Source organism: Megalobrama amblycephala, linkage group LG7 (assembly GCF_018812025.1).
Source record: "Megalobrama amblycephala isolate DHTTF-2021 linkage group LG7, ASM1881202v1, whole genome shotgun sequence".
Lineage (NCBI taxonomy): Eukaryota > Metazoa > Chordata > Actinopteri > Cypriniformes > Xenocyprididae > Megalobrama > Megalobrama amblycephala.
Window position 1 is genome coordinate 19,379,265 of NC_063050.1, and position 25,227 is coordinate 19,404,491.

At 35.6% G+C, this 25,227-nt stretch overlaps 1 protein-coding gene across 4 annotated transcripts in view; it reads right to left on the reverse strand.

The window, feature by feature from the left end:
* Positions 1 to 25,227, reverse strand: part of sorcs3 (sortilin related VPS10 domain containing receptor 3) — a 287,643-nt gene that overhangs the window by 41,313 nt on the left and 221,103 nt on the right. For all 4 annotated transcript variants that reach the window (XM_048196352.1, XM_048196354.1, XM_048196355.1 and 1 more), the window contains 8 exons: positions 22,653 to 22,755; positions 19,286 to 19,362; positions 18,886 to 18,977; positions 16,566 to 16,673; positions 14,818 to 14,935; positions 13,612 to 13,745; positions 8,176 to 8,289; positions 6,170 to 6,341 (listed from right to left, as the gene is read on the reverse strand). In XM_048196352.1, coding sequence (XP_048052309.1) covers positions 6,170 to 6,341; positions 8,176 to 8,289; positions 13,612 to 13,745; positions 14,818 to 14,935; positions 16,566 to 16,673; positions 18,886 to 18,977; positions 19,286 to 19,362; positions 22,653 to 22,755 — 918 coding nt within the window. The remainder of the gene's footprint in view (positions 1 to 6,169; positions 6,342 to 8,175; positions 8,290 to 13,611; positions 13,746 to 14,817; positions 14,936 to 16,565; positions 16,674 to 18,885; positions 18,978 to 19,285; positions 19,363 to 22,652; positions 22,756 to 25,227) is intronic.

Below are 25,227 nucleotides of genomic sequence, written 5' to 3' on the forward strand. Positions count from 1 at the left end.
CAGTGCAACAGAGTAACAGCGACAAGACAAGACACATAATAAAAAGAATAAAATAATAATATACAAATTTACAAGATAGACAAAGTGCAAAAAAAGCAAAAGACAATATATATTATAGACAATTGTATGTACAATTATGTGTGCAAATTGAGATATAAATAAGTGTTTTAAGTAAATAATATGTAATAGTGTTGTGTGTTCCGTGTTTGTCAAGTGTTCATGAGATGGATTGCTTGAGGGAAGAAACTGTTCCTGTGTCTGGTCGTTCTGGTGCTCAGGGCTCTGTAGCGTCGACCGGATGGCAACAGTTCAAAGAGGGAGTGTGCTGGATGTGAGGGGTCCAGAGTGATCTTCTTTGCCCTTTTTCTCACTCTGGATAAGTACAGTTCTTGGAGAGTGGGGAGGGTTGTGCCAATAATTCGCTCAGCAGACCGGACTACCCTCTGTAGTCTTCTGAGGTCAGAAGACTACAGAGGGTATCATTGAATTCAATGAGGGTATCACTCTGCCATCATTGAATTCTGCCAATTCAATGATGGCAGAGTAGAACTGTTTCAGCAGCTCCTGTGGTAGGTTGAACTTCCTCAGCTGGCGAAGGAAGTACAACCTCTGCTGGGCCTTTTTCACAATGGACTCGATGTGGTTGTCCCACTTCAGGTCCTGGGAGATGGTGGTGCCCAGGAACCTGAATGACTCCACTGCAGTCACAGTGCTGTTCATGATGGTGAGTGGGGGGAGAGCAGGTGGGTTTTTCCTGAAGTCCACGATCATCTCCACTGTCTTGAGCGTGTTGAGCTCCAGGTTGTTAAGACTGCACCAGACAGCCAGCTGTTCAACCTCCAGTCTGTAAGCAGACTCGTCACCGTCCTGGATGAGGCCGATCAGTGTGGTGTCATCCGCAAACTTCAGGAGCTTGACAGAGGGGTCTTTAGAGGTGCAGTCGTTGGTGTAGAGGGAGAAGAGCAGTGGGGAGAGCACACAGCCCTGAGGGGCGCCGGTGCTGATGGTGAGGGTGCTGGATGAGAATTTCCCCAGCCTCACTAGCTGCTGCCTGTCTGTCAGGAAGCTGGTGATCCACTGACAGACAGAGGTGGGCACGGAGAGCTGAGTTAGTTTAGGCTGTAGGAGTGATGGGACAATGGTGTTAAAAGCAGAGCTGAAGTCCACAAACAGGATCCTCACATAAGACCCTGGTCTGTCCAGATGCTGGAGAACATAATGCAGTCCCATATTGACTGCATCATCCACAGACCTGTTTGCTCGGTAAGCAAACTGCAGGGGGTCCAGTAAGGGTCCAGTGATGTCCTTCAGAAAAGCCAGAACCAGTCTTTCAATTTATTTAATGCCCACAGACGTTAGAGCCACAGGTCTGTAGTCATTTAGTCCAGTAATTTTGGGTTTCTTTGGAAAAGGGATGATGGTGGAGCGTTTGAAGCATGAGGGGACTTCGCACAGCTCCAGTGATCTGTTGAAGATCTGTGTGAAGATGGGGGCCAGCTGGTCAGCGCAGGTTTTCAGACAGGCTGGTGAAACGCTGTCTGGGCCTGGTGCCTTTCTTCTCTTGTTCTTTCTGAAGACCTGGCGCACGTCATCTTCACTGAACTGAATTGCAGGTGTGGGGGAGAGTGGGGTTGATGGAGGTGTGAATGGTGATTTTTCAAACCTGCAATAAAACCCATTCAGATCGTCTGCCAGTCGTTGATTCTCCACAGAGCTGGGGGATGGTGTCTTGTAGTTGGTAATGTCTTTCAGACCTTTCCACACTGAAGCTGTGTCATTAGAAGAGAACTGATTCCGAAGTTTATCAGAATAATTCCTCTTTGCCACTCTGATCTCCTTTTCCAGTGTGTATTTGGCCTGTTTGTACAAGACTCTGTCCCCTTTTCTGCGAGCATCTTCTTTGGCCTGACGGAGCTGGCTGAGTTTTGCAGTGAACCAGGGTTTGTCATTGTTGTAAGATAAATGAGTCTTTGTAGGAATGCACAGATCCTCACAGAAACTGATATATGATGTAACAGTCTCTGTGAGCTCGTCCAGATCGGTGGCAGCAACTTCAAAAACACTCCAATCAGTCCATTCGAAACAGGCTTGTAAAGCCCGCTCTGTTTCGGTGGTCCATCTCTTTACAGTCTTTGCTACAGGTTTAGCTGATTTCAGTTTCTGCCTGTAGGTTGGTATGAGATGAACTAAACAGTGATCAGAGAGCCCCAAAGCTGCCCGTGGGACAGAGTGATATGCATCCTTTATTGCTGTGTAACAATGGTCGAGTATATTACTGTCTCTGGTGGGACAAGTAACATGCTGTCTGTATTTGGGCAGTTCACGTGAGAGAATCGCTTTATTAAAGTCCCCGAGAATGATAAGAACAGAGTCCGGGTGTTGTTGCTCGCTCTCTGTGATCATATCAGCGAGTAACTGTAAAGCCGAGCTCACGTGCGCTTGCGGAGGAATGTAGACGCTCACCAGAATGAACGAGCAAAACTCCCGCGGCGAATAGAACGGTTTGCAGTTAATGAAGAGTGTTTCAAGATCTGGACAGCACATCTTCTTTAACACCGTTACATCTGAACACCACCTTTCGTTGATGTAAAAGCACGTCCCGCCGCCGCGCGATTTCCCCGTTGATTCAGCGTCGCGATCTGATCTAAACAGCTGAAAGCCCGGCAGACATAACACGCTGTCCGGAATGGCGTCGTTCAGCCAGGTTTCCGTGAAGCACAGAGCAGCCGAGTTCGAGAAATCCTTATTTGTCCGGGAGAGCAGAAGGAGTTCGTCCGTTTTGTTGGGCAGAGAGCGGAGATTCGCCAGATGGATGCTAGGCAGCGGCGTTCTTAATCCGCGCTGTCTGAGCTTCACGAGGGCGCCGGCGCGCTTTCCCCGTCTGCGCGTCCTGAAGCGTCTAAACAGCGCTGCCGCTCCGCCGACTACAACATTCAACAAAACGTCTGAATAATCGAAATCCGGTAAAAGATTTTGTGGTGTGAACTGCCGAATGTTCAGCAGTTCATCCCTGGTAAAACTGATGGTGTTTGAAAAACAGAAAACAGGAAAAACTAACAAAAACAGAACAAACACTGAAGAGCTAAGCACTGTGGCTGCCATGCGCGGCGCCATCTTGATCTTGAGAATCAACACATCTTTTGATGAATTAAATTCATCAAAAGATACAGTAAAGCCTTTTATAATGTTAGAAAAGATTTCAATTTCAAATAAATACTATTCATCAAAGGATCACGGTTTCCTAAAATTATTAAGAAACACAACTGTTTTCAACATATAATGATAAGAAATGTTTCTTGAGCAGCAGATCAGCATATTAAAATGATTTCTGAAGGATCATGTGACACTGAAGACTGAAGTAATGATGCTAAAAATTCAGCTTTACCATCACAGGAATAAATTTTAAAATATATTAAAATAGGAAACGGTTATTTTAAATTATAATAATATTTCACAATATTAATATTATTAATATTATTTTTATTTTCTGTATTATTATGGAAACTATTTGTTTTATATATTCTGTGAAGCACAGGTTTTATGAAAGGTGAAATGTAAATAAAATGTATTTAATATTATTATTATCAGATAATATATCAATTTTAAATAAGAATTTTAAATAAATACATTTTTTTTAACCCACTGGCATTTTTTTTCATTTTAAGCTGAAATTTAGAAACAATTTTTTTTAAACAACAAAAAAAGAAAGAATGAAAAAAAAAAAACCCTCATTAATTTACCCTGCTTTCATCCCTTCCAACCTGAAAACCTTGAGCTTTCTAACTTAAAAAAAAAAAAGAAAGAAAGAAAAAAGAAAAATGTGTTGCACCTTAAAGGCATTAAATATAAAGGTCCATTTGATTTGCCTAAGAAACAGCCCCGGCTCTGACCCTCATGAATATAAATAGGTGGAATTCTGAGCCTATCTCACTATCTCTCTTGCTCTCTCTCTCTCTCTTTTACTAGCTCTCACTCTCTTAATGAAAGGAGTAAGCCCTCATTTCCTCATCTCATCATACTGTAATGTGACAACTCTGCTGTGGTGAGACACCTAGGGAGAAACACTTTACCTGGAATGAGTGTGTATGTATGTGTGTGTGTGTGTGTGTGTGTGTGTGACAGAAACCAAGAGAGTATGTGTGACCATGTGTGCATTGCACACCAATGAAAAGCTAGTCCCCAGTAGGCTTGTAATATGTATCTGGCTTGCACTATACCATCTGTACGGAGTGAAGCCTTTTCATCTGCCGCAGAGCTCCAGCACAGCTCGGAGCAAAGAACACAGAATTATGGAAAGATTCTAGAATGTCAAAATGACCAATGTGGGTGTAAGCGGTCACATATAGAGCTTGATGATAGTCTCACTTAGTCAGACTGGTCTGGAAGTCTTGTTCACCAAGAACAGCCCACTCAGAAAAAAAAAAAAGAGAAAGTCTGACCGTCAAGTAAAGTGACAACTCATTTTTAAGTTCATTTTGTGATTGTGTCATTTAATGGAGGACTAATATAAAATAGCTAAAACCTTAATAAAAGACTGGCACAGTAAAAACATATTCAAATTATAGCTCAACAGTGTTGGACCATAATTGGCTGCAAAACCCAGTGTAAAAAAGAAATCATGCATTTTTTTTTTTTTTTTTTTTACCTTAAGGTACTATTTCTATCTGATCTGAACTTTAAAATGACTTTTGCTAGCGTACGCTAATATATCCCGATATGAGTAATTTTATTTCACAATAACAATATACATCACAGTATAGTTATTTATATAGTTATTTTTGCTTTGAATTAAGTTTTTATTATATCACAATTTTATAATTCTCATCACCAAATTCAATGTCACAAAAAAACTAATACTAACCTAGTTAAAGAAAAAAAAAGCCTCAAGCTTACTAAAATATTTTTCATTGTTAGTTCATGTTAACTAATGTAGTTATCTAATGTCTACAAATGGAGCCTTATTATAAAATCCAATAAATACTGTCAGTATACAGCAGTGCTTCTCAAGTAGTGGATTGTGACCAAAAATGGGTTGCATTTCTGTTCTGATAGGGTTGTGGACAGCATGCTAAATGCAAATGAAAAAAAAAAAGTCTAAAAATATAATCATGCATTGGTAGGACAGCAAAATAAACAAGCTTATCAACTTTTAAAAAGGAGAAAATGCTTCCCATATCTTTTAGCGTTAATGCCAAAGTCTGTGTCCAATTATAACTTTAATTTTGCCATAAATTTATCAGTGACCTGGCTGATATTAAAATGTGTATATTTAATAATATAAAAGTAATATCATTTTGCACACTGCTGGGCCTATAATATGCAAAGAGAATATAAGAACACTGTTAAGTTGTAAAATTCTAATGTAATTTTAAAGGGTTAGTTCACCCAAAAATGAAATTTCTGTCATTAATTACTCACCCTCATGTCGTTCCACACCCGTAAGACCTTCGTTCATCTTCGGAACACAAATTAAGACATTTTTGATGAAATCCGAGAGCTCTATGACTCCTCAATAGACAGCAATTTAACAACCACTGTCAAGGCCAAGAAAGGTACTAAAGACATTGTTAAAATAGTCGACGTGACTGCACTGGTTCAACCTTAATTTTATGAAGGAACGAGAATACTATTTGTGCGCAAAAACGAAACAAAAATAACAACTTTATTCAACAATATCTTCTCTTCTGTGTTATTCTCTTATGCTGTTTACATCCAGCGCTTCCAGGTTGGCTGCAAATGTCACATGAAACAATCGAGTAGTTAACGCTGAGAATATCATCAGTTTGCGTTAAGGACCCATCAGCCTGCGCCGTTTAGAGTTTCATGACAGAACTAGGCATTTAAAAAATTATGCTGTTGCCACCTGATGTCTGATGTAAAATCTCAATCCTGAAGCAAAGTTAGTTGAGAACTAACATGGTTGAACTAACTAGCATAAATGGACGTCCTGATATCTGGTCATTGACTATCTGTTCATATGGCATTAGCACATCAGTTTCATACTACTTCATAATTTAGGTCTTGACTCAATACCAGGCCCATAATTATAGCTTCTGGTCATGCGGCACTTTAAATGATCAGATCAATGAATCTGATAATTTGACTATCATTTTCCATTAGCGGCATGTTTGAGTTCATCAGATTCTGATGGCCCTCAGGATGTTCTCACCTCCTCCAGCCGCACCAGGAAGGTCACATTGCTGCCCAAGTTGGCTGTGAGTTTGTCGTCACGGGTTGTCAGCACTAAACCTCGTGGGGGGCGGTTCGGACACTGCTGTTTCCTGGCCGTGTACATCTCCTTCACTCCTTTCGTGCAGTTATTCGCTACCACTTTACGATACCTGAAACACACACAGAAACCACAAAACTAGCTTGAAATGTGTCTTTCTTGTGAAATGAAAGATTTGACCATTTAATATTATTTAACTCTCATATTTTAAAGCATTACTTTAGTGTCTGAATACTTATATGTCATTGTATGTATCCATTTGAATACAACACCATTTATGCAAGCCTGATAGATCCATTCTGAGTAGCTCTGGTTTTCTGTTGCTGAATGAATCCGTTTTGGACACAATTTATGTGCCAGCTCTGACACAATCTCTGGAAATGATAATCGCGTTCTTTCTCTGTCTCTTCCCTTGTCTGTAATTTTGTACTCTTGCTCTGAATGGACATGCTTTCTGACTGATGTTGGTTTTAAATTAGGTTTCAAATGAAGTCTTTCCATTACACAGTGTTATCTGTCCAGCTAGGTCTCTTTGTATGGATTGTCTGTCTAGAAAGTTGTCGTAAAGACGGACGCCACATCGCCAGAAAGTTTAAAACCTGCTCACGTCAATATGGCTTGTGCCTGCTCATCAGCACAGTAAGTTTAAATCATGGTGCACTTAATTAAAAATAACCACTTTCCTAAAACAAGATTAGTGCTAGTGTGATTGATTTGCTTCACAAAAAAAGAAAAAAAAAGAAGGTCTCTACTTTATCCCACTGAACACAGGAAAAATATATGATTAGGATGTAGGATCTAATTTAGTTATTGTTTTCTTATTAAAAAAATTATATATATATATATATATATATATATATATATATATATATATATATATATATATATATATATATATATATACACTATTATATATATTATAAATATTATTATAATATTTATTTTTATTTGTATTATTAATAAAAATAATATAAATAATTAAATAATTAAAATAATAAAAATAGATTCTTTTATTATTAAAAATACAAAATATGTATAAAATAAAAAATCTAATAAAAAATATTTCATTTTATACATATTTTGTATTTTTATTAATAATAATAAAAAATAAATAATATTAAAGCCTTTAAAAATAAATATATTAAATAAAATATAAAATATTATTTAAAATAAATATTTTATACTATTATAAAAATATGATTTTTATAAAATGCTAAACAGCATAGTTATTATAATTTACTAAAAAAAAAACAAAAATAAAAAAAAAAACATTTTCTTTACTTGAAAGAAATGTTAACTCAAATAAAAAAAATAAAAAAAAAATCTTTAACTTATTTTTTATTCAGTTGCCAAAGCAACATTCCAAACTGATGTCCTAAAATTGAAATGTAATCAAGTCCAATCAGTATAATCAAACACAGCTGGACTCAAATTAAGGTGTAGAAGGATGATCAGAAGAAATGGACAGCACCTGAGTTAAATATATGAGTGTCACAGCAAAGGGTCTGAATACTTAGGACCATGTGATATTTCAGTTTTTCTTTTTTAATAAATCTGCAAAAATGTCAACAATTCTGTGTTTTTCTGTCAATATGGGGTGCTGTGTGTACATTAATGAGGGAAAAAATGAACTTAAATGATTTTAGCAAATGGCTGCAATATAACAAAGAGTGAAAAATTTAAGGGGGTCTGAATACTTTCCGTACCCACTGTATATATATATATATATATATATAGTCATTACATATAACAATAATACTAATAATACTGTAAAAAAAAAAAAATCTTAAAAAAAAAAGGTAAAAATGATAGAAGTATGGTATGTCCTAGCTAAGTAAATGTCTTTGGGGGTCAGATTTAGCCATCAGTGACCAAATGTCCCCACAAGGAAAGCAAAGCACACCATGATAGAATAAGATCCATACGTGTATGTGAACACTTCTTACCCTGTGCTGTTGAGGTAGTTTTGCCCTTGGCTGCAGCTTCGAGACACTGTGGAAGGGTTGAACCAAAATGCTGGCAGACAGTTTCCATCCCCTCTTCTCTCAAAGCCATAATCACTACAAAAGACAAAATAATTATCATTTACTGAACTCAGACAAGACTTATTTCTCTGCTCCATTGTTAATAATTTCTTTAATTTTTAAAATGTTGTTTGAGATACCAATCCATTCTTAAAAACGTAAATTCAGTCCAAGCGTGTTTGACTAGTTTCACACAAGGTCAACACGAGTTCAAATCTGGTTTACGACATCTCCTTATGCCATTTCCTCTTCTCAATCATTTCCTATCCTGTAAAACATTCTCCTAACTACTTCATGTACATCTTTTCATTCGTGCACAGCGGCACATCTTGTATTCAAGCATGTCCCTCTTTTATGCCCTTGAGACAACTGCAGCCATTGAGATGTATTCATTCTGGGATGACAAATGTCTTTTCTGCTCTGAGAGCTGCAGGCTTCAACGTATGTCCTCAATGTCTTTCAATTCTCTCTCCTCCCAGAAGCCTTGGAACCTGCTGAAGTGAATGTCTGTTCATATATCACCGGTGACTTTGATTTATCAATTAATTACTGATCCACAACAAAACCCAGCAGACCACATGGTCCCTCTTGGCATCAGGCATTTGGGTTTTTAATTATGAGCAGTTCCAATCCAGCACTCAGATAAGATTCGAGCTTTAAAAGATATTTGTGCGCTAGCACTCTGATTATTTCCATATAAAAGAAGTGGTCACACCATTTACCTGTATTTCATATCTTAACATGCTCAAAAGATTGTAACATTTCAAATGATGCAACATGTTTTTGTCTACACAGTAAAATAGCCCATTTGTCTTGTTTAGAAAGACACTTTTGATGACTTGATCTCGGAAACTTAAATGTTAAAACATTGAATGCAAAACATTCATGGAATAAAAAGTTTGTTGTCAGATTTGAAGAGGATTTTGGTAAAATGTGTGATGGTGTGGATATTTGATAATGTGTGGAAGTAATGATGTATGATGGTCATGATATTTCTTACTTTTTGGTGAAAAACTTGGACTTGTTAATACAAGTTAACATTCAATTTCCTTTGATTTCACAAATACTGACTGGTTTAGTAATGAAATTTAATAAAGCTACTCTCAGATCATGATGTAAAAATCCCAAACTGACACTTCTTTAAGGGTTAGTTCACCCAAAAACTGAAAATTCTGTCATTAATTACTTACCCTCATGTTGTTCCACACCCACAAGACCTTTGTTCATCTTCAGAACACAAATTAAGATATTTTTGATAAAATCTGATTGCACAGTGAGGCCTCCATTGACACCAAGAAAATTAACACTTTCAGATGCCCAGAAAGCTACTAAAAACATATTTAAAACAGTCCGTGTTACAGTTACAATGGTTCAACCTTAATGTTATGAAGCGACGAATGCTTTTGTGCACCAAAAAAAAAAAAAAAACACTGCTTCATGAAACAAATTGCTTTACAAATCTTTTGTTTCAAATCAGTGGTTCGGAGCACGTATCAAACTTCCATTAAAGACACAATTATGACGAAGTAGTATGTCCCAAAGCTTGCCTACTGTTCTTCTATACACTCAAAAACATGTCTGTTTTCTTAACAAAAACTTAATAAAAAGTACATACTTTTAGGGCATAGTAGGCAAATTGGGATGCAGCACAAGTCATCGAGCACCGCAAACAAACATCAGCCAATTTTTAAAGTTCCTCCTGAACCAAAACGATGAGCTTATGCTCTGTTGACGCCACACTGTAATTACCATAATTAAGAGATGGCAACCCGTGACGTTCTACTCAGAGCTGTTCATGTCCTCAGCCTCAGATTTATGCATTTCTCTGACAACACTATCAACACCGAAATGAATCTGCAGCAGTCAGGTGGTACAAGTCAGAGTTCGTTAAGTTTACATTCATCATTATTGTAATGTTATGTGCTTTGTGACATGAGGTAATTTAATGCTGTCTCCTATAATGCTTTGCAGACTCTGCTCTAGCTGTGCGCATTCATGTGTTTTGGAGGAGGAGTGGCTTTGAAGACAGAGCTCTGAAAGGAAGTGAAAGTGATGTGACGTGTGGCCAAGTAAGGTGTCACATACTCAGAATTTGCGTTTCACCAATCCAAGTGCACACACACACTATGAACACACATCCGGAGTAGTGGGCAACCATTTTTTGCTGAGGCTCCTGGGCAGTGATTGGGGGTTGGGTGCCTTGCTCAAGAGCACCTCAGTTGTGGGTAATGAGAGTGGAAATTGCCTACCCTAGCTTTAACTGTCCCTACTTTCTTAAAATTATCTATAATGCAGGACAAGAAATGAAGAATTCTTAATTACATGTCCTAGCAACAAATGCATTACAAATGTTATTTAATTCTGCCCAGTCCTCAATGATTCTGTCAGCATCACATATCTTATATCTGCAGCTAGAAGACGTGTTTTTAATTCTTATGGTATAACATAAACCAATAAAACTTATTAGATGAGCTCTCTGTTTCAGAGTTAATAGAAAGAGACAACATATTATATTTCACAGAATAATTACTCTGCATATCATGACATCAGTTCCTTTTTACCGTTTCAAAACAAATTAAAAGTTCTCTGTGGCTTTGCAGCAAATTCAGTAAAACTTTTTTTTTTTTTTTCCTAAGCATTTTCCTATCACGAACATGCAGGATGAAATATGTAAAGGTGGACCAAATGGATCTGGTCAGTGAATATCAAAGTATCACTTAAATTAGACTGCTAAATTTGACTTCGTTCAGAAAATGAGGCTCAATGGAAGAAAAAAACTACCACAGATTGGGTGTATTTAGTTCATTTAAGATAAAAAAGCAGAACTGGGTAAGATTTGCAAATTAATTAACATGCAAATTAAATTTGTTTAGTAGTTTGTCATATCTGTATCATCCAAACTATTGCAAGTACAAATCACATAAAAATCCATTACAAAAAAACAAATGCAATAACACTGTGCATTCTAGTTCTTTAATTTATCTACGAATGGAAAAATCGTATAATTATTTGCTTGTGTTCTGGCAAAACTAATCCTAACTTTATTCAAACTTTAATCAAGGAGAACTCAATCACAAAGAGAACTTACTTCTGCTAGTTTGAACCAACATGCTGAAGCAAAAAGACAAGATCTTGAAATGTATTGTTTAACTCACTTAGTTAAGGCTAATAATCCTTAACAGCTCATTTGGAACATGCAGGTTTGAGTCCAGCCTGCAACATGTCCTCATTTAGTAATTCCTCATTTCATTTCCTCTTTGACTGCCCGCTGTCAAAAATAAATTCAGCAAAAATAAAATAATGTTTCTTTTTTAAGTTAACTTGTAATCATTTCCCTTTACAGAAAAGGAAATAAATGTTTCCTTCTAAAAGAAGTTGAATTACAGATTTATCACAGTTATCAAGAGAAGATGGCTGTGATGGCAGAGGTAATGGTGTAAACATATACAGAGTCTGGCAGGAATATGTAAGTGCAAATTTCAATGGATATAATCAAGTCAATGTAGAGCCAAGTTAAGATGTCATCCCAATTACAGTTGTAAGCTCTATTAACATCATGGGGCGGAACTTTCCAAATTTTAGGAAGAAGGTCCTCGCAAAGAGATCATCATTTTACGGAGACCTTCCCTTTCATATTTTGAACAAAGAATTGTTCAATGAATCATTAGAATCAAAGTACTGGGCAAATTAAAGATACACACTAAAACTAAAGAGGCACCCTGGCTACTACTTGCATTTAGAGAAGACGAATGAACACATCTCTGAAAGCATGTTTAAATCCCTCCACTGGGTATCCAAGGGTTTTAACCACAAAACAAGACCAAAGAGGACAGGAAAATGTACTAAAGAAAAAGAAAGGATACACTGTGCATTGTTGGAAAAAGATGGAACACTTGGTCTGCGAATGTGATAAATGATGTAGATCCCAAGGTATTTATATATACTTTAGAAGAAGCTCCAGACAGACAACAAAAGACTATGATGATAAAGAACCTCAATCTTCTCGTCCTCTTTTAGCCCTGCGGCCTTCAAAAGCTTTAAAGTCCAAAGACTGCCTGTGTCATGCATCTTGATCCTAAATAAGGCACCTTCCCCATCTACACTGACCCTACAGAAGAGGTTATAACCAGCCCACTGCTGCAGAAGCACTATGTCTATTCTGAGATCTTTGAAAACAGCTCCCAGATCCCAGTGAACAAAACACGAAGGTTTTATAAATACCTGCGATCCCACCTAAAGAGCAGACCAGGACATAAAACAACGAAGCTGCACTGAAAAAGAAAATCTAGACCACATTTTATTTCATGTTTTTAAAGAGTTTCAGGTCTTGTTCTATTTAAATAGTCTGACATATTGAATCAACATAGGAGTATCTGATGTTGTGTATTGATCATTTGTGAATAGGTTTTAAAGTGTTAAATATGGTTTTTGAAATAATTTACTAAAGTATGAGTAGTTTTATTATGATTTTATCATAAATCTGTGACCTGGGCTCATACTAAGGCTCATGGGAGGTTGATCTGGGGGCGTCAGATGTACACTACTGTTCAAAAGTTTGGGGTCAAACCATGCTACACATTTTTTTTTTTTTTTCAGGATTCTTTGAAGAATCCAAAGTTAAAAAAAAAAACAGCATGTATTAGAAATCTTGGTAACACTTTAGATTAGGGAAAACTATTCACTATTAACTAGTTGCTTATTATCATGCATATAACTAGCACACTGGCTGCTTATTAGTACTTATTAGCACATATTAATGTCTTATTCTGCATGACCATATTCTAACATCCCTTAACCCAACACCCCATACCTAAACATAACCACTACAACAACTACTTTACTATCAATAAGTAGTAATTAGGAGTTTATTGCGGGGAAAACTAATTGAACCCAAATCTTTGAATGGTAGTTTGTGTGGCTAAACTATGCTCTTTTGTTATGATCAAGTAAAGGGTGGCCAATGGTACTAGTTAATGATAATAGTTAAACCTGCAAACTCTGATTATGTTCAGATTAGCAAGTTTGTGAGACTGTGACAGGCAAAGCCAATTAATGATAATAAGCATACCTATAATAACAATCAAATATCTAAATTAAGATCACATCTAAAAGGATGATCAGCATAAAATTATAATCAGTCTACATTTGAGACCTTCTTTTAATTGGTGTCGGATAATAACACTATAATAATACTGCCAATCTAAAGTCAATTAAACCATTTAAGACAATTCCTCCAGAAGCACAAGAAAAGATAAACATGCAGGGAATTGCCTATTCTACTAGATTCAGCTGTTGGACCAGTGGGTGGATCTAATAAGCTTAAGCTGGTTAAGTTGGTTAAGTGTGCTGTTCACTCACCACTCAAAGTCATGTGCTCTGCAGATGCAGGGTTCTGCGGAAAGGATCCTGGAGTTGTCCCATCCCACCATGCAGTAGTTTCCAGGACGACGTTTCATGTAGATCTGCTTTTGACCCATTATGCATGGCTCACCCTAAGAAAATAATATTAAAGTCAGTTACAATCAATCAATAAATGTATTCAATGTATATAATAATAATCATATGTGTATATATATTATATATATATACAGTACAGTCCAAAAGTTTGGAACCACTAAGATTTTTAATGTTTTTAAAATAAGTTTTGTCTGCTCACCAAGGCTACATTTATTTAATTAAAAATACAGTAAAAAACAGTAATATTGTGAAATATTATTACAATTTAAAATAACTGTGTACTATTTAAATATATTTGACAAAGTAATTTATTCCTGTGATGCAAAGCTGAATTTTCAGCATCGTTACTCCAGTCTTCAGTGTCACATGATCCTTCAGAAATCATTCTAATATGCTGATCTGCTGCTCAATAAACATTTATGATTATTATCAATGTTGAAAACAGTTGTGTACTTTTTTTTTCAGGATTCCTTGATGAATAGAAAGTTCAAAAGAACAGCATTTATCTGAAATACAAAGCTTCTGTAGCATTATACACTACCGTTCAAAAGTTTGGGGTCAGTAAGAATTTTTATTTTTTTGAAAAGAAATTAAAGAAATTAATACTTTTATTCAGCAAGGATGCATTAAATCAATCAAAAGTGGCAGTAAAGACATTTATAATGTTACAAAAGATTAGATTTCAGATAAACACTGTTCTTTTGAACTTTCTATTCATCAAATAATCCTGAAAAAAAATATTGTACACAAATATTTTGTACAATTGTACACATTAAATGTTTCTTGAGCAGCAGATCAGCATATTAGAATGATTTCTGAAGGATCATGTGACACTGAAGACTGGAGTAATGATGCTGAAAATTCAGCTTTGCCATCACAGGAATAAATTACTTTGTGAAATATATTCAAATAGAAAACAGTTATTTTAAATTGTAATAATATTTCACAATATTACTGTTTTTTACTGTATTTTTAATTAAATAAATGTAGCCTTGGTGAGCAGACGAAACTTCTTTTAAAAACATTAAAAATCTTAGTGGTTCCAAACTTTTGGACTGTACTGTATATATATAATATATCTCATATGTGTATATATATATATTTTACCTGGTTATGCAGGTGCCAAGTTTGGTAGTCTCCCTCTGTGCACCTTCTGGTAAATATGGACTTGTAGTCAATTTTGATAAGCTGCCATTCAGACCGATGGCTGAAGTGTCCAAAAAACCTGCCAATAGACAATGAAAGGTGCAATTCTCATACGGCTCACTCATTTTCAAGTAAACCAGGAGACATTCATTAGCTGGTTCAGGTGTGTAATGTAGGCGTTGGAATTATACTTTGCCAAAGGTACATCTCCAGAGGCCGGATTGAACAATCCTGGGTTTACTTCATTAGCTATGCCTGAAACTGCTCTCTATATCCTATAAAATGCACAATGTGGGGTTAATAGTATTTTCTGAATTCAGAGTGAACAATTAAATGGCCTATATAGTTCACTCAAGTAGAAATGCACTCTGATTTATAGTATACTGTCCTGACTAACTCGGATAAGCAAATAAATAAATAAACTAGGGCTGTCAACATTAGTGTGATAACGCATGTGATTAATTTTTTTCAGTTTAATGTGCTAAAAATATTTAACACAATTAACACAACTTCATATATGCCTCATGTGTCAGATCCTAAAGTGACAGCAGCCTAATAAACCTGCTACTGTCTGTCATTAATGTTAATCAAAGAACAAAAGAAAAAGAGAAAATCACTCACTGCTCTTAACTGAATAACTTTTGTAGCTTTAATAAAAATCAATCTATATAAATATAATCTGGATATTTAATGTTAGGTGTGATTCATCACAATTAATTACAGAAAAATGTGAATGTTTAATTGATTGACAGCACTAACATAAATAACTTTGCACTTGTTCATAAGTGTTTATTCTTATTGACGGTCATTTAATTATCTTATTTTTAATCATTCTGAACATATTTTAAGCATGGCAAACAAGCAGAACAAAGATTTATGAAACAGACAATGTTCATATGGATAGTTACAAAGACAAGTCACAGTAAATTTATAATGAGACAGCCAGATATAAACATAAACACCAGAAGAAAAAAACAATATTAAAAAAAAAATGACCGCCCACTGACCGTGGCCATCTGACTGACATGTAAAGTGACCAATTACAGTTTGTTTTTAAAGGTGATGATACACGGGGAAACTTTTTTGAGCAATGCTGTCAGGCAATGTTGCTGAGCGATGTTGCTTGGGCACTTTCCCATAGAGAAAGGGAAACAAATTTCTATCTGGCTATTTTAGATCGAAATTTGTTGCCCATTCTCAATGGGAAAGTGCCCAAGCAACATCGCTCGGTAAAATTGCCCGGCAGCATTGCTCAAAAAGTTGCCCAGTGTATCATCATCTTTAGTCTGTAGTCATGATGTCTGCGGCTGAGGTAGGTAGGTAGCACCAACAGCTCTGCAGATCCTTATGCAGGATTCCAGTGTTAGCTACCTTTTATATTTAACAATAAACCTGATCATTTCAGTCATATCTTATCCAATACTGCAAGGATTGTTTAATGTGTGTTTAAAATAATAATGAAAAAGTACAAAATGACCCTGTTAAACTCCATACCAGCACTGGGAAATAATGAGAAATGTTATTGGTTCACTGAGACTAACAACATTAGCTTAAGAGTCTGATTAATTAACCTTTCCTCATGAGTGTATCTCTTGAACAAGCAGAGCTCAGAGGAATCTATTCGAAATATAGGACATAATGAGGACGCACAGGCTGTGTGTGTGTGTGAGAGAGAGATGATGGTCAAAAACAAACCTCTATAGACTTACGTCATGATCTGATTTTCTGCACCTCCCTCCACCAAAACACCATCCACGAACAGCGGCATGGCCGAGAAACTGTGACGAGTCCACTGACGACCTTCATCGAAACTGATCCTGCAGCAGACATTGAGATGTTCAAATGCAAAAACTACAAACAGAAGAACGAATGTCATGCAGGTTTGGAATAGTGTTAAAGGATTAGTTCACTTCAGAATTAAAATTTCCTGATAATTTACTCATCCCCATGTCATCCAAGATGTTCATGTCTTTCTTTCTTCAGTCGAAAAGAAATTAAGGTATTTGAGGAAAACATTCCAGGATTTTTCTCCATATAGTGGACTTTAACAGCTACCAACAGATTGAAGGTCCAAATTTCAGTTTCAATGCAGCTTCAAAGGACTCTACACTATCCCAGCAGAGGAATAAGGGTCTTGTCTAGCAAAATGATTGGTCATTTTCTAAAAAAACGTATTACGTGATCACGTTGGAAGTATCACGCATGGCAGGCGGAAGTACCTCGGTAGGGCGAAAAACTCCATCTCATTTTCTCCTCTAAAATCAAAATCGTCTGACATTGTTGTTTTAGCTTTTTTTGTAAAGGCCGCTTGACCGTCTGTCTTTGCATGTGATTACGTAATGCGTGACGCATCGCAGAGCAGTGCAAGATGAGCATTTGTGGTTAAAAAGTATATACATTTTAATTTTTTTAAGAAAATGACAGATCGTTACACTAGAAAAGACCCTTATTTCTCGTCTGGGATCATATAGAGCTCTTTGAAGCTGCACTCAAACTGCAATTTGGACCTTCATCCTGTTGTATCCCAGTGAAGTCCACTATATGGAGAAAAATCCTGGAATGTTTTCCTCAAGAACCTTAATTTCTTTTCGACTGAAGAAAGAAAGGCATAAACATCTTGGATGACATGGGGTGAGTAAATTATCAGGAAATTTTAATTCTGAAATGAACTAATCTTTTAAATTTTTCAGATAGGTTTTAATTTAGTCTTAGTCCTGTGTCAAATGTCCATTTAGTTTCTATAATATTTAGTCAACCTATCCTGTTTTTTGTTTAGTCAAGTTTTAAAAGTCTGGAAAAAGTGGAAATTTTAGTCAATGAAAACTTCATATTTTAGTCATGGCTGAACTGATAATAATTGTTTTGCTCGTTTGAGAACTTTCTTTTTACATTTCATCAGAATTATTGCACTTTCACCTTTACGAGCAAGTTAAGAGAATATCAGACATAAATGTAGTTTGAACAACTTCTAACTTGAGAATGGCACGTCACACGCGAGGCACTGAAAAAGATGCAAGCCAAATGGTTAAAGATGTCCGTCTAGTGCACATTTACATTGGAAAACAATGGAAAATAGCGCAGTAGAATGGAAAAACGTCCCATTAGTGTTTAATGATGTCGGTGTCATCTTTTTTGTAACAGTTTTCATTGACAAAATTAACACTAGTTTGGAACAACATGATTATGAGTAAATTGTGACAGAATTTTCACTTATGGCTGAACTATACCTTGAATAGTTTTTAACATCTTCACATGTAGGAGGGAGTAGAAGCAAGCAAGAGCTGGAGAACTTCCTGAAAGTCTGATCATGATACTTTCTGACAGCTTATCAACATCATTTCACAGGTGCAAACAGTAGAGTTGCATGTGTGACAAGACCGCAACGAAGCGACCGAAGCACGATGGCAAAGTTGCCTCCAAGTTGTCTCGGGTCTGCTAAAAGCAACAGTCGGTGGCAGTGTTGACATGTATCCATTAAGAGAACATACAGTCAGGGCTGTTATTTGAAGTCATACTTGCAGAAAATGATATGACTGCCCTCCACAGTTGTGACTCCACTTACAGTCTCGCTTGAGTTGTTTAAGAGAACTAAAAAATGAAGGTGCCACACTTCAGTGGGCCTAAAACTAAAGCCAAGGGCTTCGAGTGATAAGAGAGAAAAGATTTAAGACTCTGGAGGATTAAACACTGCTGAAGCAAAACCAGGCAGGGCCAATTTGAAGAGGGAACCAATGTGTGAACTCGGGGGGGATAAGTGGGAAGCTTTAATATGGAACACTTCCCATGGTTCGTCACGTAAAAACTGATTCCAATCTGTTATTTGGCAGTCTCTGTGTCCTGCTGTTTCATTTTTGTTCTTGTAGGAAGTATGTTCGACTTACACCAATTCATTGATTTTTTTTGTTCCTTCAACGATCTTAATAGCACAGAACCAACCCTGTCAGACAGTGCCGACCAAAGTAAGTGAAGCAGGAATTTCACCAAACCAGCATGAATAAACCTGGAAGAATCAAACTTATTTTCACCTACCAAAGATGTCTAGTGGGCACAGTGGGCTGCTTCACGGCAACCAAAGCTCCACCTTTGTCCAGAAACCACACGTTGTGCTCTTCCTCAAAAATCTGCATCATGAGAAGAACAACATGGAGTTATTTTCATTGTACTTAACAAATCGGAACAAAGGCAGTTTGCATACAAATTTGAGTAGTTTTCTTACAGACATAAGTTTTGTTTTTTTTGTGCTAGCTTTTGTACTCTAGTGTAACCTTTTTTGTTTTGCAATTATTGGAGAGAGAGAGAGAAACCTTTTGTATAAAGTCAAACTTTTTTATGTTTAGTTTAACAATTCTTGTGTAAATCTTGCTAATTTAACACTGTTAATATAAATTAGTACAGATATTTTTAGTACAGAGGTGTGAAGCAGCCGTACCTGTCTCCAGTTATTGCCTGCATCTGATGAAATGAACATAGCCACATTATTGTAAGACAGTTCTGAGCCAATATTTCCTGGGAAATAAACCAAAAATAAATAAATAAGTAAAAATAACATTTGCGTTACACAATGTAGAAAACCAGCATGCCATATTTAAAATTCATAACCCCAAAATATGTATTTGTATTTGAATAAGCAGCCTTTGTAACTGAGGTCAGACAGCATGGTTCAATATTTGCTCAATTCATGCTCATACAGGCTCAATATAAAAACAACATGCATACACACACACACACACACACACACACACTCAGCTCTGGCTGACAAAAAAATGACACACAAAAAAAATGCTGGGTTGTTTCAACCCAAATTTGGGTCAAAGATGAACAAACCCAACCGTTGGGTTAAAAATTTCATTTAAAAAATGTAACCCAAAAGAACAGCATTTATCTGAAATAGAAATCTTTGCAACATTATAAATGTCTTTACTGTCTCTTTTCATCAATTTAATGCATCGGAATTAAACTATTAATTTCAAGTGCAAAATATTTCAATATGAACTCAAACACTTCTAATCAAATTCATCATCCAAGGCCGACCAAATGGTCTGAGCTACTGTATGCTATATCCACACTAATTTTATGTGTGTATTCATATTTGATCTCTACACTCTTACATGTAAACAATGGTCTCATTTCTGTGAATTTTAGGAGAAACATCTGAGTCAAAGTTCTAAAGCTCTAAAAGAGAAAGTTCTGAGAAGGCAAGGCAAGGCAATTTTATTTGTATAGCACATTTCATACACAATGGTAATTCAAAGTGCCTTACATAAAAAAGAATAATAAAAATAGAACATAAGGAATAGAAATAACAGTAAAAACAGAGAATTTTGGAAGGCTAGGAAGTCTTAGGGAGTTTGTTGTTGTTGTTGTTGTCCATCAGAGTGGATCTAAACGGATCTATCCATCAGAGCGGATCAGAATGGATGAAATGAAATTTTCCTCTGGGAATGACTACAGAAGAGAGAATGAGAAAAATAAGGAAAGTGTGCTGCATATTCACAAATGAACTGATACTCTTATGTAGTTTTGTTGTGTCGCTGTTGTTTTACACCTACGCACATGACTAGTGTAAACCCGCTGCAGTCACCTCTGCTGTGTGCTGTTGCCCTGCTCTAAGACTGTCAGAATAAACTGAGAGCAAGTGATTGTACGTCCTTGAGTTGACTGTGAGAAATTCGTTTAATTCCTTTAAGTGACAACTTTAACAGCAAACCCGCTGGGGATGTGAAATGAGAGAGATGGTCATGCTTAGAGAAATTCTGTATATTTAAAAACTGATTGCACTTGAGGCGATTTCATGACAAATATTTGACAGCTGGCCACTCATTGAAGTACAGGACAAGTTACAGTGGAAATGAGTTATGACACTCAATTTTTTTCTTTTTCTTTTTAAAACATTTGGTTCACCTATATTTGGTCTTAAATGTAGATTGGACAAGATTTATATGGAGACAAGTGCTTTAAAATACACAAACTAACAATGTTTTGGCTTCTCGAGTTTGCATTCTTCTTTGTTCCACATTTATTTTACACATGTCTGGTACGTGATGTTATTTTCCCCAAACCAGTTCAGCAGAAACTTCGCCCCACAGCCAAATTAATTGGTCAATCACAGCTGATTGCCTACACCAGTGGTCTCCAAACTTGGTCTTGGAGAGCCACTGTCCTGCAGAGTTTAGCTCCAACTTGCTTCAAGACACACCTGGCTGGAAGTTTCTAGTGTGTCTATAATTAAACCTTGATTGTTAGCTGGTTCAGGTGTGTTTAATTGGGGTTGTAGCTAAACTCTCCAGGACCAAGTTTGGAGACCCCTGACCAACAAAATGCTCCAACAAATACTAAACCTTAACCCTACCCCACACTCTAAACTTACCCATTGAAATTGGCTTCAGGGTAAGGTTTGCGCTGAACTGGTTTGGACAAAACAAAACAAAACAAAACAAAATAAAACAAAATAAAACAAAATAAAATAAAATAAAATAAAATAAAATAAAATAAAATAAAATAAAATAAAATAAAATAAAATAATAAAATAAAATAAAACAAAAAAATAAAATAAAATAAAATAAAATAAAATAAAACAAAACAAAACAAAACAAAACAAAACAAAACAAAACAAAACAAAACTAAATTAAATAAACACCATTCAAAGGTTTGGTTCTCTTATGATGTCTCTATTTGAAGTCTCTTATGCACACCAAGGCTGCATTTATTTGAACAGTAATATTGAGAAATAGTATTACTATTTTAATATATTCTAAATAATTATTTTTAAAATGATTTTTTCCTGCAGTGGCAAAGCTGAATTTTCAGAAGCTTTTACACTCCAGTCTTCAGTGTCACATTTAATATGATGATTTGCTGCTCAAGAAAAAAATTCTTCTAACTATCAATGTTGAAAACAGCTTGATATTTTTGTGGAAAATGGGATAATTTTAACGACTTTACATACCATTACAAAATTTTGGTGCATGACCTTGAACATGCATCAAAGCCATTGCATAGGGCAAAACAATGCAGGCAAATATGAAGACATTCATAAAAGAGAATAATGTGCATTACTATACATTGCTAACTGCATGGAACCACATAGTTTTTTTCTAATAGCAGGGCAGTGTAACAAAACCTGCACAACTGAGATTTAAATCTGGCTAATCACTGCTGCTAGCTAGCAAATTCAGCATTAAAAGACTATACAAGATGTTGACTAACAGATTGGATATTAAATTAAACCAAATTGACCAAGAGAGAGAAAAGATGCATATTATAGGCCTACAACGGATAATTCACCCAAAAATGGAATTTGTTGTTCCAACCTGTATGATTTTCTTCTGCAGAACACAAAAAAAGATATTTTGAAGAATGTTAGTAAACAAACAGTTTTGTTAACCACTGCCTTCGACTGTATGGACATTTCTCAAAATATCTTATTTTAAGTTGCACAGAAGACAAAGTCGTGGGTTTGGAATGACATACGGTTGAGTAAACAACATAATTTTCATTTTTTGGTGAACTGTCTCTTAAAAACTGGTCTGTTTCTGTGATTTCTGGTGGATTGCTCATTGTCGAGCTGAGAGGAGTCATGTGCAAAATTACATTTCCAATTGGTGCCAAAAAACACTTTCACACCAACTAAATGGACTGAACTCTGACTGCGAACAGCAAAAGCTCTGGTGTGAAAGCATCCTTAGTGGCCAGCCTGAAGTAACAAGCAACATTTTAGTTTCTTACAAACATGCCGACACACCCAACAGCAGCTGAACATGACAGTCCCACACATACCGCTCAGGTTTTCCATTTACCTGTAGCCACGATGACTCCCGGCGCCGAGCTCTTGGTGGAGATGGAGCCTGAGAGGTACGGGTTCTCTGACATCTGCAGTTGTAGGTGCAGCGAGCAAAACGGCTGAGCAGAGAGAAAGTGACACATCCTCCATTAGCCACAACAAAGCTATTATGTAGCTGTCAATCAAAACAAGCCAACGTGATCCCGCAGGCATGAGAAAGTCTAAGACAATAAGCGTATGAGCAGTGCTGTGTTGGCCATAACGTAGGCGACTTTATGCTTAATATTAAACAATTCATAATACAGAAACAACTCCCATAATTCACTGTCATGACCCTGGAGTAACATGGATAATGTTGTGTGATCTATTGTGTAATGCAATGTTAAAGTGTTCTGTAGGTGTTCACACCTGTCTCTGCCCGTGTTTGCTAACATATTTTATCACATAATGTCTTATTGCTGCATTTTGCTTGCTTAATATGTTTTTCATTAACTTTGTACATCTCCCTAGGTGCACAAAGGTACAAAATGATATCTTGAGTTGTGAATTTCTGTATAGTTTCTAAGTTTAAGTGCCGTTGTATTACACTTTTCCAAGAAGGAATTTGATTTCCCGAAATATATGCAGTACAGTCCAAAAGTTTGGAACCACTAAGATTTTTAATGTTTTTAAAAGAAGTTTCGTCTGCTCACCAAGGCTACATTTATTTAATTAAAAATACAGTAAAAAACAGTAATATTGTGAAATATTATTACAATTTAAAATAACTGTGTACTATTTAAATATATTTGACAAAGTAATTTATTCCTGTGATGCAAAGCTGAATTTTCAGCATCGTTACTCCAGTCTTCAGTGTCACATGATCCTTCAGAAATCATTCTAATATGCTGATTTGCTGCTCAATAAACATTTATGATTATTTTCAATGTTGAAAACAGTTGTGTACTTTTTTTTTCAGGATTCCTTGATGAATAGAAAGTTCAAAAGAACAGCATTTATCTGAAATACAAAGCTTCTGTAGCATTATACACTACCGTTCAAAAGTTTGGGGTCAGTAAGAATTTTTATTTTTATTTTTTTTTAAAGAAATTAAAGAAATTAATACTTTTATTCAGCAAGGATGCATTAAATCAATCAAAAGTGGCAGTAAAGACATTTATAATGTTACAAAAGATTAGATTTCAGATAAACACTGTTCTTTTGAACTTTCTATTCATCAAATAATCCTGAAAAAAAAATATTGTACACAAATATTTTGTACAATTGTACACATTAAATGTTTCTTGAGCAGCAGATCAGCATATTAGAATGATTTCTGAAGGATCATGTGACACTGAAGACTGGAGTAACGATGCTGAAAATTCAGCTTTGGTATCACAGGAATAAATTACTTTGTGAAATATATTCAAATAGAAAACAGTTATTTTAAATTGTAATAATATTTCACAATATTACTGTTTTTTACTGTATTTTTAATTAAATAAATGTAGCCTTGGTGAGCAGACGAAACTTCTTTTAAAAACATTAAAAATCTTAGTGGTTCCAAACTTTTGGACTGTACTGTGTGTATATATATATATATATATATATATATATATATATATATATATTTTTTTTTTTTTTTGAAAGATTTCATTTTACTATTGCTGGAGTAGCCTCAAGCTTATGGCTGATTGGTCCATGTTAGTAAATATTCAGAAATAGCATGCACTAAAAAAAAAAATGATTTTTTGATGCTGTTCACTTTATTTAAACAGCTTATTTTGATTCAACACCATTGCATTAGGTTTGTGGTTCAAATTCAATTGCTTCATGTTAAATTAAGTTGAAACTTTTTGACTTAACTTGATGTTTTTATATTAAAATAACATGTTTCAATCAAGTGAACCTAACCAGGACTCAATCAAACAGGATTTTCACTTCCCATCATGCTTTGCAAAGGGGATGAACTAGGAGTGTAAATGTTGAAATAAAGTGTTATTTTAAGCAGTTTTTAGGAAGATCCTTCCTTAGTCAGTTGTTTTTTCACAACTCAAGGATTTTGCATAGAGTAAAAATAAACCTCTAAATGTTAATAAAAACTAAGCTGGTTGTGTGTCCATAATTGACTTGAGTTAGTTTAAAGTGTCATTTTTTTGAGTGTATGGTAAAAAGGTTTTAATTTATTAACACTCAAAAGCTATTCTTTGAATTAATGTAATTAAATCATGGAAAGGATTTCCGCGTGATTAAATGGCTTTCTTTCAGCATTAAGCACTTTTGTTAGGCTAACTTAAATTGCATAGATTGGATCAACTTAAGTAAATGAGTTGGTCCAAAACATTGCAAATGAGTTGGGCTCACACTATTAAATTAAGCTGTGCCCAACCATAGTAAATAAGTTGAATCAACCTTAATAAATTAAGTTGACCCAACGTAAGTACATTAAATTGGAATAACAGAATTGCATTAAAGCAACTTAATCATGTGGAAATCCTTTCCATGATTTTTTTGTATTTGTTCAAAGAGTTATTTTTTTGAGTGTGTAGACAGCCTCAAGCCGTGACTTGTACAAGTATGCGTATGGTTTTGTAATAAAGGGCAGGTGTGAT